Source organism: Astatotilapia calliptera, chromosome 20 (genome assembly GCF_900246225.1).
Source record: "Astatotilapia calliptera chromosome 20, fAstCal1.2, whole genome shotgun sequence".
Taxonomy (NCBI): Eukaryota; Metazoa; Chordata; class Actinopteri; order Cichliformes; family Cichlidae; genus Astatotilapia; species Astatotilapia calliptera.
In genome coordinates, this window is record NC_039321.1 from 6,550,490 (window position 1) to 6,565,634 (window position 15,145).

Genomic DNA, 15,145 nt, shown 5'->3' on the forward strand with positions numbered 1-15,145 from the left:
AGCTAAGAACAGGATAGTGAGGCAAAAATTCACACAGGCTCACCAAAGTGGCACAGTTTGGTACCAATTGAAATACTACCTGATCATTGTTGCTGATCATGTCCATCCCTTTATGACCACAGTGCATCCATTCTGCTGATGGCTGCTTCCAACATTGTAACACAACATGTCGCAAAACTCAAATCATGTGAAACTACTACACTAGCAAAGTGTACCTAATAAAGTAGCGAGTGTGTATATCTTAATATACTTATAATTTTCAGACTATTGGCCAGACAAAATAGGCCACTGACCTCTCACCCAAACAACCTTTTTTCTTTTAAAAGTGTCATTCGTGACCGTCACATCCACTCAAGGCATTCCCACATTTTTAAGCAGCGTCTGCATGCAATCACAGTTTAACACAATTCAGCTCTTTATGGGATTTGGGGACCTTTACTCTTCTCTGCAGAAGCTCCAGACAGAACGTGTTGGTACTTGTCTTTTAAGAACAAGACCCTTAATTGATGATCAGTCAGCTCTAAATTCAGAACAAGACAAGCTTTCCAAACAGAGACATGGAGCTAAGCTAATTTGCAACAGACAGTTGTTTCACGTGGCAAAAATCTGTGGTTGCAATTAGAAATAATAGCCTGACTTTGCCTGAAATGAAAAGCCCATTGTTTCAAAAAATCCAAAAGGTTCAGGGAGAAAAATCTGCTACTGTTATTGTGAAGTATATCGAAAGTTTGGGACATGTCACAACATTGCACGGGTGGGTGTTTAGTGAGCAGCGTCGCTATCTGATTACATTATATTGCGTTCTGGGAAGCTGTTAGGAACATTTTTCATGATTTTTTACAGACTAAACAGTGTTTCAAGCAATAATCAAAAACATTTCACAGATTAAGGGAGGATTAGATACAGTGCCAGTGCTAAAGCCTGACTAATGTCTATTTGTGCTAAAAATCAAAGTTTGCATGCTGAAAACTGTTTCGAGAGCTACAGCGAGCACATTATTTGCCACAACTTGAACCCGATGACCGTCTGCACCATTTCCCAAGCTGCGTGTTTGGCAGCCAAGTGGATCGGGATCCTGCAAGCCTCTATTGGCCTTTTAGCATCACTCATCAGTAACAAAACAGGCGCTTCCTGGTGCTGCAGGAAGAGCTGAAGTATAGCAGAGAGAGTTCCTGAGTGACTCATCATCATGTGAGATTCAAAGGTTCAGTCGGCAGTACGACGCGGCATGCACATGCATGCGTGTGTGCTCATAGATGCATGAAGAGCTGGCAGAAGATTTGAGTCTGGCAGAAGGCTCAAATAGATGCCCAAGATTCTGCAGTGCCGATAACGCTAATGGAAGACAATGAGGTCATAATGAGATCATGATGAGATACTAGGAGGAGGAGCCCATGGACAACAGAAACAGGTGATATGGAAAATGATAAAGCTTGTGGTGCAAAAACAAAACCAAAAAAAGGATGAAGGGCGTGTCTATGTGCAAAGTGTTGTTCACAGAGGTGGTGTTCGAATCTAATCGTTTTCAAAAATTTACCCGTTTGTCCCAAACGTAACTCACCAACAGATCTATGCTTTCGCGGCGTCCGAGAGACCCATGCTCCACCTTCTCACTGCCTGGCGCGAGGATGTAGGGGCTCTGGACTCCAGGCGGCTTCATGTTGGGCAGGCTGAGAGACCGCAAGTCCTTCACGCCCTGCTCCACCTTCAGCTCATCGCCTGGCCGAGCTACACACACACACAAAAAAAAAAAAAAAAAAAAAAAAAAAAGGTCAAGCTGTGTGGAAGAAATACTGGAAAAGTCTTAAGTCATTATTTATCTTTTATAGCAGAAAAAATGCCAAAGAGTTTTCTCTTCAAACTGACTTTTGTTCTGAGTTTGGACTTTTTTTGAACTCCGACCAGCACCCAACAGAATGGGGTGTGATGGTTTTTCTTACATTTTTACAGCCTCTTAAAAACACAGTAGACGGGTTAATACAAATCGAATGTTGGGCTTAAATTAAACCTGCAGTGGTGTGTTTTTGGGTCACTTTGGGGCAGTGGAAACTTCTCACCTTTCAGGTAAATATCTTAGAAATCATGCAACAAAAACAAATATCCCTGGTGAAAGTGCTCACTTAAAGAGAAAACCTAAAACTAGTTCTAACTAAATTCATGTTAAAACTCAGGAGAGACCATGATTTAACTTCAAGTGTTTACAGGACCAGAACAGACTAGAGCAGAACAACATAGATTCTCAGACTTCATGCGACCGAACAGCTGTGAACTGTTTACCTTTGACCTCTGTATATTTTTGAGACTGTATGTAACTCCAGTCTGTGGTCAAGAGGTGAGAGAGTGGGAGGGGACAATTTCAAAGAAGAGCAATTACTCGTGGTACTGGATCTCATTATGAGCGGCTCTAATGGGCCTTTCATCTAAAAGCGAAACAGTGGAGAAGGAGCCATTTCACCCAGTTTCCACCCTGGAAAAAATTAGGGAAAGTCTAAAGACTCATATCGCTGTTTAGTCAGTGAAATTAGTGAGAATTTTCATGAGACTTTTGGAACAAGATTGAACAGATCAGTGACACATTTTCCACGTGTAGTTTTAATCACTAGTATATTACAAAAGATGCAGTCCACTCCTTTTTCCTGCTTGTCAGAAACACGGGTGTGAGAGGAAACTGGCCAGCCTCATTCGTCTCGATTAACCATTGTTAAAGAGGCACAGAGGTAAGAACAGTGCAACGTCTAAAATGCTGCTGCCGAGGACGAGACTGCTCGGTTTCTAGGAAAAACAACAAAAGCTCCACTTTTCCTGTGGGTCATTTCATTGTGCTATTGAAATTGATTTAAAGAGGTTTCTTACAGTCTTTTTTTTGTCCAGCAACTGAATAACTGACCAAAAAAATATCCTAAACAAGCTGCGGACCTGCAGTTATGTCAGCTATTTTAAAGAAGAGAGGAAATAATTTGATTTGTTGATGAGATTTGCATGATCTTTATTTGTTTTACCGAATCTCATGCGATCAGCTCATGAATTTGAGACAAAATTCAATAGTCATTTACAGGTGAAGGGCTGCAAAATGCATCAAAAGAAGGCATTTTCTGCAATTAAAGGGGAGACATTTGGCAACATTTGACTTTGTTCTGCTTATTATTGGGTTATTACAAAAAATAAATCAACCTGGGACAAAATTTTTACTGATTAGGATTTTAAAAGTATTGTACATGATGTATTTTGGTTGCTTCAGTCATATCACAGTGAAATAAAGCTTCTGCGTCTTTATGGGAAACGTATACTCAGGATTCGTGTGAGGGGGTCACAGGAAATATGATGTGGAAAAATTGCAGTATTGCTCTTTTGGCCTCTGTCGTGCTGATGATTAGTGGATTTTTGTAGAGGATCTTCAAAATGAATCTGATAATTGAATACCATATTCTTCACTGCTCTTCCTGAACCTTCATCTGCCCTTAAACTCGCTCTGTGTTCAGGCCAGTTTCTCTTTGTAATAAAACACAGCCATAAATTTTAGTCTTGCATATCTAAAAAGATTTCATTGCTGAGAAGTTGTTTCATCTTCTGCAACAGTCGACAGCGATAAATCAGCCACAAGCGCTATTTGTACGAATCGTGACTCATAATTTGACATCAACTTAAGTACTTGTTTGGTTTTACCTTTCACTTTGAGGTAGTGTCCTCCAAAACGGTAGGCCTCGAAGTTGAGGGACAGTGGCGTGTTAGACTGATCGAGGAACAAGTCCACCCGGGACAACTCAATGCCATTCCTTTCAAACACAGGACCTAGAACCTCTCTGGTAAGACGTGACGAAGAGAAATAAAATGTAACTATCATATAAACTGTTTTTAAAAACTTTTTAATTCAGTTTTTAACACAATGCTCACCGCAGTGTCTTCTTTTTCATAGCAGGTACAATTTCTGTTTTTATGTCCACATTGAGGTCAAACTTGAGGCTGAAGCACTCCTTACTGGGGTCCTGCAGGAAGAACAGAGGGACTGTGAGTTTACACAGGTGGGACGGGCTGTCCGGCTGTATGCAGGCTCTCAGCAGAGCCACAGGGGGGCTCCTTCATACTACACTGCCTGGCTCAGACAAAGAACAGCCTAGAAGGTGCTATCACGCCATATCTTGGTACAGAGAAAAATGGCAGCTGCTGTATTTAACAACTCTTTGTCTATATCATATAATCTTCCTGGATTCCTTCCAAGAACACAGCATGGGTTAAAGTGTTTGCATGACATCTTACATCAGTGTGTCGTCTCCGTGGTTTCTTTTTCACCAGTTTCATCCCCACTGTTTTACGCTCCCTGCAAAACAGTCAAACACATCATCACCCCTAACATGAAGCAGCACTTCAAAAAAGCCCAACATATGAGAAAGTGCCGTCTTCATCTGTCTGCATCACAAATTTTAATGAGATCTGACAGGTGACATGCTTTATGGCTCCAATTTATCCTATAGCATGCAGGGAATAAGAGAGGAAAAGAGGCAAGCAGGAGGAAAACTGGAACACTGGTATGACATAACAGAGGGTTACTGACCCACGGTCACTGCTCCCTTCATCCTCTTCCTCCAGGTCCGAGGGGGGGCTGGTCCGTGGGGGACAGGAGCGTGTGGATACGTTCCGAGCCAGGATGGAGGCTAAAGGTTAACAAATCACAGCAGTCATTCTCTGTGTTGTTTCACAACTAAGTTAACCTTTATTGTAACAAATTTTAATTTGCATTATTAATAAACGGATAAGTGGTAGTTAATTCAACTTTTCTTAAAAGTTATTTACTGCAAAAGAATGAAAAGATCATTTTTCTGGTTTGTACAGGACTGTCTGGATGATTATTGTAAAATTCTGCTCTCAGTCTATGTAAATGGTAACAGTTTTTACTTCAGATATAGAACAAAAACATAGCATCCTTCGACAAACAAGGAAGTTCAGTGACAGTTACCTGCAGTTCCTGCATTTCCACTACATCGTGGTTTCTTTTTGCAAAGACATAAAACCAAACGAAACAAATCCCTACACTATAGATCACATAAATCACTGTTGTAACTTATTCATTCTTCCATTCACAGCATGTGTTTAAAAACAATACAGATTCTCTTTTATATGGGCACGTTGCTCGGCCGTACATTTAAGGATGCATCCCTACAAATGTCCATTCAGTTCAATTTTATTTATATAGTGCCAAATCAGAACAACAGTTGCCTCAAGGTGCTTTGTACTGGGGTTGCACAGTTTCTACAAAATAACTGACTGGAACTTTGCTGGCACGATTGAAGCCAAAACTGTCTGCATAGAGTGGAAGACAAATTTTTACTTCAATAAAAGTAACAACGCTCACTCAAATTACAAAATGTGCAAATGTGGAATTTCGCGACAAACGCACGTTGAGCTGTGCAAGAGGAAAATGATTTACACGATCTGCCTTATTTAGACAATAACAACAACTCTGAGTCCTTGACATTTACGCAGCGATGGCCTGCAGCGTCATCCTGCAGCGTCATCCTGCTCAGGGAGGGATACCAAATAAAGAAATCATGCAAGTCTACCTTGAGGTTGCAAGTCAAATCGGGGGTGCCGGTCAAAGTGCATGTTGTCTGAATTCTCTGAATGGCAGCGTGAGTCACATGACTCACACAGGTGGAGGGGGCTTTTGCTATTCAGGTCTTGACAGTCTGGGTGGTGACAAACCTAAACACAGAAAGCAAAAGAGGGGGAAAAGAGAAAGTTAGAACAAAATAACTGCCAAGGACATAAAGTGTCTGCATTAAAATACAAAAACAATTTAAATGACTCAGTCAAAGTAAAAAGGGCAAAACAGTCACACACACTTGGAATAAACAGCTCCCTGCCTGACTATTGTTTCAGTTACAATTAAAATGACCACAGAAGCTGTTGTGGGCATTCCTGCGGTTTGGTGACTCCCACCTTCCCACCATCTGTCCCTCAGCGGCATGACAACTAATTGAGTTAAAGTCAGTTTTACAGCACGTGTGCTGACATAGGACCAGCTTGCCCTGACCTAATCCTTACTGGTATCCCCAGAGGTGAAGCAACAAAACTGACCGCAGGTCAGCAACCGCAACACTTCCAGGCCAGAGAGCTCAAGAAGCTCCATAGCTGATGCAACATGCAGCAGAAGGCTGCAGGATTAAAGGATCTCCTGGCCCAGACATATACACCCACCCCATGTCAACAATGGGCGGCGAAGCACTGGGGGAGCTCTCCGTGTACACCTCCTCACTCCACCCTGTGTCCCTCTCACCATCACCCACACCCGGCTCAGGAAGCGTGAATGTATGGGGAGATACAATGGAAGTCCCGCTAATGTACTTCCTGTCATTGTTTCCATGTACTCATGAGGAGCAGTGTGTCTGTGCAAGTGTGTGTAAATATGTGTGTATGTGCACAGCAGTGATTTGAGCACAAGCTAGACAGACTAGCTGATATGTAAACAACTATAGAAGGCAAGCGGTCGATGCCATACCCATTACATGAGCCTATTTTAGGCAATAATATGCACAAAAACAATACATCAATAAAGAAAGGAGTTTAAGAGGACAAAATAGACTCAGATTTAAGTACAATGTTCCCAGGCTTGGCGCTGTAGCCTTACATTGTGCAGATGGGACCTGAACTCTTTGAAAGTTGGCTCCATATCCAGATCAGCGGACACTGAAGACCCCAGTAAACATTCAACGTGCCCCCTCTTTGGTCTGCTAATTCACAGTGCAGCCCTGTCAACCCACACTGACAAGCTGCCTTATTAATCCCCTCCTCTCAATGTCTAGCCAGATATAATCGCAGATTTTAAGGAGCAGATCGCAGAGCTGCAGGAGGACAGAAAGGGGGGAGGAAGGGAGTGAGCGGTAGGGTTAAGGAAAGGTGAGGAGTCCCGGTGAAGATATAAAGGCGAGGCAGGAAGGAAAAATAAAAAAGGTCCATCCAGAAGCTTTTCAGAAGTACAAAGCCCCCTAATCTTGCAGCCTAATTGGTGCCTGTGCTCTGTCAAAGCCATCTGACGGTCCTGCAGAGATTAAACAGCCCCATAAGCCAGGGTCTTCTTCTCATTTTCCTCTCCCCAGCTCTGTCGTTTCTGTCCTCTGCCACCACCATCATAGACTCCTCCCTTCCTCCGATGCACTCATGGTCACTGTACCCAGACACAGCTTCAACCAGAGAAGATTTAAATAGAGACTACAGCGAGAAAAAGAGCAGTGAAGTTAATGAGAGAATGGCCTTTTGTACTGTAGTGAACAGACATCAGATTAAACAGCAATTCCAGTTAATTACAACTTGAATTTTATAGTTTGGGTTGTCATATTGCAGATAGTCAAGCAGGTGTGTTGCTAAAGTTACAGACAGAAATGATGGTCATACCCATGAATAAAAGATTTCAGATCTAAAAACGCAGACATGGGTGCTGATATTCATATTAAAAGTCATCACATGAGCACTATTCAGTGATAAACATCGTGTAAATGGACCGACCTAGTTAGCAAATAGCCGTATCAGCAAGCATTGCTCACTTTGTGGTGACTGAGGTAAAGGAGGACTAAAAGAACAGCCAGAATCTGGGTTAGAACATTTCTCAATAACCACAGTCGATGACGTTCTGTAACTTGCAGGTACAGATAACTGCTGTGTCTCACATCTGACTCACTGACCTCACCTCACCACTCAACAGCTAGAAATAAGTGATAGAAAGTTGTTAAAACATCACATGCTTATGCTTCTCTGAAGTGAATGTCAGTGCACATACACGTGCGCATTTTTGAACAGCAGCGTCAAATATCTCATCACACAGAGATGCTAAGTTCTCCATGAAGTGTGGAGACGCAAAGAGAACCACACCAGAGAAATACAAGCAAATCAGAAGCCATATTTAGACAATAAGATAGGTAGGCCCTCCACGCTATCAAGTCAGGGCGTTCACATTCCTGCAGGAACTAAAGCAGCTGGAAAAAAAAAAATCGGATGCTTTAGCCAAGATAAATGGTCCATCATAGGATGAACTAATGCCTCTCCTGGTGAACCAAAAAGAACCAACTGTTTAAAAAGTCAAATACACCTAGAAAAGCCTGTAATCTCACAGTCATCACAAGATAGATTTAGCTATCAGAGCTATGTAGCCGTTCAGGATATGTGTAGCTGAGATTTTTGCAATACTGAACATTCCTATCGGACAGTTATTCAGGTACAGCCTGACTTTTACGAAGCATTTCTGGATACGGATCAAAATGGAAAAAGGTGGAGGAGGGTACAAATGAAGTTGGAGGTGGCGGTGTGAGACAGCTGACAGGAAGCCGCGCATGCCTCGGACGGTGAACGTATGAGTGAGTGCGTGCGAGACAACATGTGTCATATGAGTGCGTCGCGTGAGTCCCCTGCGTGCCTGCTCTCAGATCTGCCCGGATTAGTGGGGTAGTTTGGGGCGGCATGACTGCAGATGAAAACGCTGAAAACACAAACACACACAGCCCCAGCTTCGCCCCTTACCCAACAGCTGAGAATACACACACAGGCCCCAGCAGCGGCCCCTTGACTTGGCTTACCAGATCCGATGCCACGTGGCACGCGCTTATGCATCCTTGCTTTCACACATCCTGCAGCTTGCCAATTCTCCCCACATGCATAATTGAACGCACAAATACAGGCATGCCTGCTCAAAAATTGTGTCATCGATGAGCCGCACAGCAGTTGTTCAGCTGTAATAAAGCTGTTTTTGTTTGAAAGAAGATGACTCGAGTCTCCTGAGGTGAATCAGGATTACCTCAACACAGTCGTCCATGCAGGGACACACAGTGAGGCTATATCCACACACATACATGACAGCTGAGGATTATTTTATTAAAGAAAAATTGCTTTACAGAACATTAGGCTACTTCACACAGTGACCTTAATGACATTACAGTGGGGAATGGTTATCTTAAGTTTAAATTCAAATTTCTTAAACATGATTTATAATTAAAAGATGAAACTTGTGGGTTTGGAGCCACATCAGCCAGGCAGTTTAATTTGGCTGCGAGCTCCTCACCACCACCACCACCACCAATAATTTTGGTATCCTGAGGACAATTTTATATAAGTGCGGACAGCTTGCCACATCCTCACAAGCTGGTAATAACGCTTAGTGCATCATATAATTCCCCACACAGAGAGAAAGGCAGCAGACCCAGATTACAGATCTGAGTGAGTGTGATACGAGGCCCATCCATCACAGGGCTGCTTTAAAGACAATCTGCTCAGTAATGCAAAAAGCCAAAGCTACACTCCTGCCTGTCTGCAACCTGACTTCAGTTCCCCCTCAAACCTTACTCAGCCTTCCTCCGGAACAGCTTGTCCTGCCAGAGAACACCTAGCGCTTATGTAATAGCACGCATCACTGTGTGCGCTTGCATCACGTTAAAGTTGAAGAAGAGCAACGAGATATGGTTCCTCTCTGTGTGGTCTGAAAGAAGAGGGGGAAAAAGACTAATCCTAGTTTTGTTCTGTAAGTGTCATTAGGAGGTAGAGTTTGATGGGAATTTATCAGCTATTCAGAAATGCTGAAAACTAAACCAATCTTACATTATAAATACAAAAAAAGAAGAGTTACTTATTAGGTTGATAAGCTTAAAACTTGATAGAAGACTACACCAGTCTATCCGATTCATCTACAAAAACACACAAATCAGTGATTATCAGTGGTGCTAGAGTGATTTTTGTTTTTAATCACAGACCCTGGCCCAGTGTAACCCTGTTCAGGAATGTTTCATCCACTGCACAGTAGACAGCCCCGGATGGTTTGAATCGAAAGAGCTCAGAGAGGACACGTGCGCTGCTATAACCAAATGTCCTGTACGTTTGCCAAATCAGTCAGTTCTTCTTCATGTGCGGTGTCCCGGCGCTTGTAAAATCACAAGTACTGATTTAAGTCGCTGAAAGTACAGATTTAATCCCACCCTTATTGTCGCCTGTCAGAGTTGACACCACACTTCAAAAGCGTTGAGCCAGCAAGTTGGGCTTTGTGCTTTGTCAGAATTGTTCTCACACAATGCGTTTTATTCTTACAAGGGAATCCTGTTTAAAATGTCTCATCGGCTGGTTTCGGATGCATACGTCTTGGTAACTTAAAGAGCAGCGCACAGGCGAGCTTCACCAGGGGAACCATGCATGACTGTCTTCAAGCATTCCTTGAGGCAGCCTCAAACAGGCTAGACCCAGTACAGACACAAGTTCAGAAGGAGTGCATTAACCCCGAGGCAAAAGCGAAACATTTTTGTAACATAATAGGAATTTGTTACAAATAATAGGAAGTTGTGTTTTCTGATATTTTTCAATTGAAAGCAGGAGCACCGGTAACAGCTTCAAGAAGACATTTGGTAGACACCCAGAAGAAGAAATAAAAAGGAGACCCGTTATGCTTTTATTTTTTGTCATATATGCTTTTACAGGGCTAACACATGTGTTAGCCTTGGGTCTACGTGTTAGCCCTGCGACAGACTGGAGACCTGTCCAGGGTGTACCCTGCCTCTCGCCCTAAAACAGCTGGGATAGGCTCCAGCACCCACCACAACCCTGAAAAGGATAAGCAGAAGTGAATGGATGGATGGATATGCTTTTACAGTGGCGGATGCTCATATTAAAAATGGCCACAAACATTTGTTTTCAGGCAGTTTTTTTCCCCACTCTTGGCTCCGTCAAAGAGAAGGGATATTTCTAACATGCTTATCTCACACACACACAGCTCCGGCTATGGGCAGAAATCCTCGTCCCACCTGCTATTCAAACCATCTGTTGACGAGGCGCAGCCAATCAAAATAAAGCTGACTGAAAGCAGCAGTTTTTCTGGCATGCCACACATCAGATGACAGAAAAAAGTTCACACCCTACACCACACAACTTTTAGAAATCATTAAATACAGTTTTAGGTTTTATTTTTTTTTGTTTCATCCTTTCTTTTCCCTCTTGTCATTGATGTCCCAGCTGCAGTGGCTTTATGTGGAAATACAACTTAAATGGCTTGTTTCAGTCAGTGGATGAACTGAGAGGGGCAGTATCTTAATGTGTTTAAGAATAAATCGACTGAGCTGGGAATATAAAAAGGATATAATAAGTCCCCTTTAATAAATGTTGTTTTACTTTTAGAGTGTGTGTATATTCCAGGGTGGATATGGACAGATGGGTTTATGTAATACATGTAAACGTTCTGCATCTGAGAGAAAAATATAGCTCCAAAAGGAATAAAACATATTTTTTCATTGCCTATTCCTACACAACACTCTTCTACTGCACCGACAGACATGGCTGTATGTAACAGTGGTGCCCACACCCATAGAACAAACTCAACTCCCTATCATTGTTCAAAGTGGTTGTCATCAACCACCCCCCACCCCAGCCTGTCCACCACCACACACACACACACACACACACACACACACACACACACACACACACACACTATAGAGAACATGGAATCAAAGGTAGCCTGAATCAACACAAAACACTGTATGCTTCATATTGAGTATAATGCATAACACTGTTTGTTTAAGTTGAATGTATAGTTCGAGGTCAAGCTTCTGTCAGACAGTGAAGGAGCTCACTGCACTCCAGTGTTTGTTGAGATTGCAGGTGACATCTATGTGCAGTGTGTTTAATTACACTCGCCAACTTTGATGCTTACCATCGTTCCACTCCCACAGAAGAAGCTGTGTTAAGGTCCTGTCTTGACATGCACGCATTGACTGATTTGGCAGCTGGTCGAGATTCTCCTCCGCAGTCAGTTATTTTAGCCTCAACACCGCTGCTCATCAGTTATGGAGCTGGTCTGGATAATCCTGCTACAAGTCAACCTCTCACCTTCTTCCAGCTGTGAACACCCTCACACTCCTGCCCCCCCTTTTACAAAAACACGGAAGGAAAAAATGCTCAAGTGCATCTCAATAAGCACACCTACGCACACAAATGATTGGTTAGCAGCACCAGACCAGCAATAGTCATGCACAGTCTTGTTCGAATACTGCGACTGCATTTAAGTCAGTTAAACATCCAGACAGACTTTGGTCAGATGAACTCACACAGTCTAAAACATCAAACTAATTAAAGGTAACTCAGACACAAGAACACATCACCCGTGGTTCATAGTCTAAGGCTTAAAGGCAGATAACCACTGTCTGATTTTTTATAGTCAAATACACTTATGTACTAATGTTTGACCTGTCTGCATAAATACAAGACACTACACAAACACAAGTGTACTTTCTCTGGGAAATGAAGTACATGGAGCTGCTGTACTTCAAACAAGCAGTTATTACATAATCTGAATCCTCTGCTGCTACTATGAGGGGATCCACTGGTTAATCAAAGATAACAGACTTGCCCCCTTTGTGGAACGGGTCACTGCAAATTAAAAAGTTTTTCTAAAGGATCATTTTATCCTGCTCCCATCTACAGAGCAAGATGGTGTGAATAAGTCGACTGAACACCTATGGGAGATTTGGGAGCACTGGTTTATAATAGTTTCACTATTATCAAAACATCAAATGAGGAAAAATAGTGCTCCATCCCTCCCGTAGGGTTTGTGAGCCTGGAAAGGGAATCTGTGAGATCACCTATTGGGGAGGTCACCTATTGGTTTGTGAAGTCGTGCCTCTAAAACTCAACTGGAGCATTTCAGCCATTGTCATCTGCACCAGAGACTGAGGCAGAGGTGGATCTTTTTATCAAGCTGCGTTTCTTTTTCAGTACCTTTGTCTTAAGAGCCCCCTTTCATTGTCCTCTCGGGACTAAAGCACGCAGCCCCATAGGGCCTCCCTGTGTATGCTGGAGTGGGCCTACTTTCCTAAACATTACAGAGTTGCCATTAGCTGTGGCCCGGTAGGTGGGATTGAAAACAGCACAGAGTAAGGCTGCAGGAGATCAAAGAGGTAGCCTGGGCAGGCCAGGCCCACGTCTGATTTATTTTTCAATAAATAAACAATGCATCTGTTGAGGAGTGCCATTGGAGAGCCCCGCCGCCGCTGCTGCTGCTCCTTGGCTCGCTTTCTTCTGCTGCCATCTGTCCTCTGGCTAAGCAAAGGGGGCGGAGGAGGATAGCCAGGCCCCCGTTTTTTACTGCGGCCCTTATGCAACACGACTGTCTGCCTGTCTGCACGCCTGTTCCTCATTAAGAGACTCTCCCTCACCGTGGTACAGTACAGTGCTGACGCCTTGCACACATATGGATTTACTCAAACAGAGGCACTTGTTGTGTTACATCTTTCCAAGAGAGAGCCCAAGTGTGTGTGTGTGTGTGTGTGAGAAAGAGAGAGCAAGAGCGAAACCGTGTGTTCACCAAACTTATGTATACTCATAAAAAGGCCGACAGTGGTAAATTCTGGCGATGGTACTCATTCATTAAACAAAGATCAAGTGCAAGCAGGAGAAGCAGTTAACAAGGGATGATGTCATTCAAAGGCAAGTGGAAATAAAACAATAAAAGCAAAGATATACAGCCTAATGACCCCTACATGACATACTGCCGATTTAACCAGTGGACAGGTAAGAAGTGATCATTTATACTTTTACTGTGTTTGCAGTTTTACTACTTAAAACTAGTAACTGCCAGCAAATCAGCTGAATCATTTTTAATTCAGTTAACTGAAATTTTATCGGATGTAAGGACTTAGCTTCTCCATGCCAACATTTTTAGGCACTTTTAAAAACCAGACACCTGGCAAGGGTTTTCATCCACAGCAGAAAAGTTGAAGGTCACTTTAGGATCTTTGGATGGATGTTCAGAAATTCTGTTTGCAATCCTTTTGAGAACAATGACACATTTTATAGAAAGGTTATGCGATTTCTAAAATGGTGATGGAAAAAAAGGGCCTTTTCTTCTTTTCTTTTTTTTAGATGTTGTAAAATACTATAAATAGTAGAAGACATCTATAGCTGCATGTTTCTGGGAAGAAGTAAAAGTTCTCATCAGCCGAAAGTCCCTGTAGGAGCAATAACGAATTAGCCTGTTCTCATTCCCAGAGCATCTGATACTGCCATTTTGTCAAACTCATGCTAGGATCTATGCAATGAGGCACTGGTTTCATAGCAGAAGTGGGAAGGATCTCAGCCCTAACTAGCATGCAGACACTCATAAAAGGAACCCTTGGCAGCACATTTAAGCTGGCCCAAAGTACTGATATTATGAAACACAGTATTTAGTTCCTAAATCTAACCAACCAGTGAAAGTGAAAGCAAAAGCAAATTACTATCCAGTGAGGGAAAATAAAAAGGATCAATGTGACATGATATGCCAACTCCTTCCTGACATACTAAGGAAATACCCTGCCGACATCTTCTAAATAGGAGTTTATTTGGCACTCTTTAAAATGAGACACTTATGTACGCCTCTGACATTCACACTGCCATTGGAAAATCTTTTGCAGATCTTTGTTACGTCAAAGATTTCTAAGAAAATAAAGAAATGTTAACTCCCGCTGTTTGTGTATAGCACTCTGTCTTCGGGGCGATATAGACCAATTTGGAGTGGACGTCACGGTTACGACACTGCAGTTGCTTGGGCGGCGGAATAAAAGTAAAACAAACATGGCAAGATTCTCAGAATAAGAACTGGACATAAGACAGAAATGGCAAAAATCATCTAGAATGCAATGAAAAGGAAAAATGCGGTGCTTGAGCAAAAAGTGGGGTAAACCCAGTGTACTGCAGGGTCAACACAGAGAGACACAATCACACCTATGATCAATTTAGAATCACCAGTTTATTTACCAAGCATGTCTTTGGACACTGGGACGAGTGCTTGGAAAAAACATGCAAACTCCACCTTTAAACCAAATGGTTCACCTTGCGATATCGAACATTGTTCTCGTAAGAGCTCCATTAACAATAAAGTAAACAGTTTATTCAGTTTATCTTACGTTTGAGATAAAACTAGGAGTGCAGGCACAACAATCAACTGCAGGAATATGAAATGTTTGCTCAGCTATGGCAAGTACAGCAGATCTCGGATGAAGCAGGAAGTCTGTCTGTAAACTGTAGTGGGTGTTTACACCAGAGAGTTTGGGTAATCACTTTAACGTGTTTTCTCTTCAAAATAAGCTTGTATGATCATCTCGCTGACGTGCCCCCCCCCCCTCCACTTTCACCACAAACTTTGTTTTGT

At 42.6% G+C, this 15,145-nt stretch overlaps 1 protein-coding gene across 4 annotated transcripts in view; it reads right to left on the reverse strand.

Moving 5' to 3' along the window:
• Positions 1-15,145, reverse strand: part of plekhg5b (pleckstrin homology domain containing, family G (with RhoGef domain) member 5b) — a 72,018-nt gene that overhangs the window by 28,533 nt on the left and 28,340 nt on the right. For all 4 annotated transcript variants that reach the window (XM_026154207.1, XM_026154209.1, XM_026154210.1 and 1 more), the window contains 6 exons: positions 5,556-5,697; positions 4,550-4,649; positions 4,255-4,315; positions 3,892-3,983; positions 3,664-3,800; positions 1,562-1,728 (listed from right to left, as the gene is read on the reverse strand). In XM_026154207.1, the coding sequence (XP_026009992.1) occupies positions 1,562-1,728; positions 3,664-3,800; positions 3,892-3,983; positions 4,255-4,315; positions 4,550-4,649; positions 5,556-5,598 (600 nt within the window). In that variant the 5' untranslated portion in view covers positions 5,599-5,697. The remainder of the gene's footprint in view (positions 1-1,561; positions 1,729-3,663; positions 3,801-3,891; positions 3,984-4,254; positions 4,316-4,549; positions 4,650-5,555; positions 5,698-15,145) is intronic.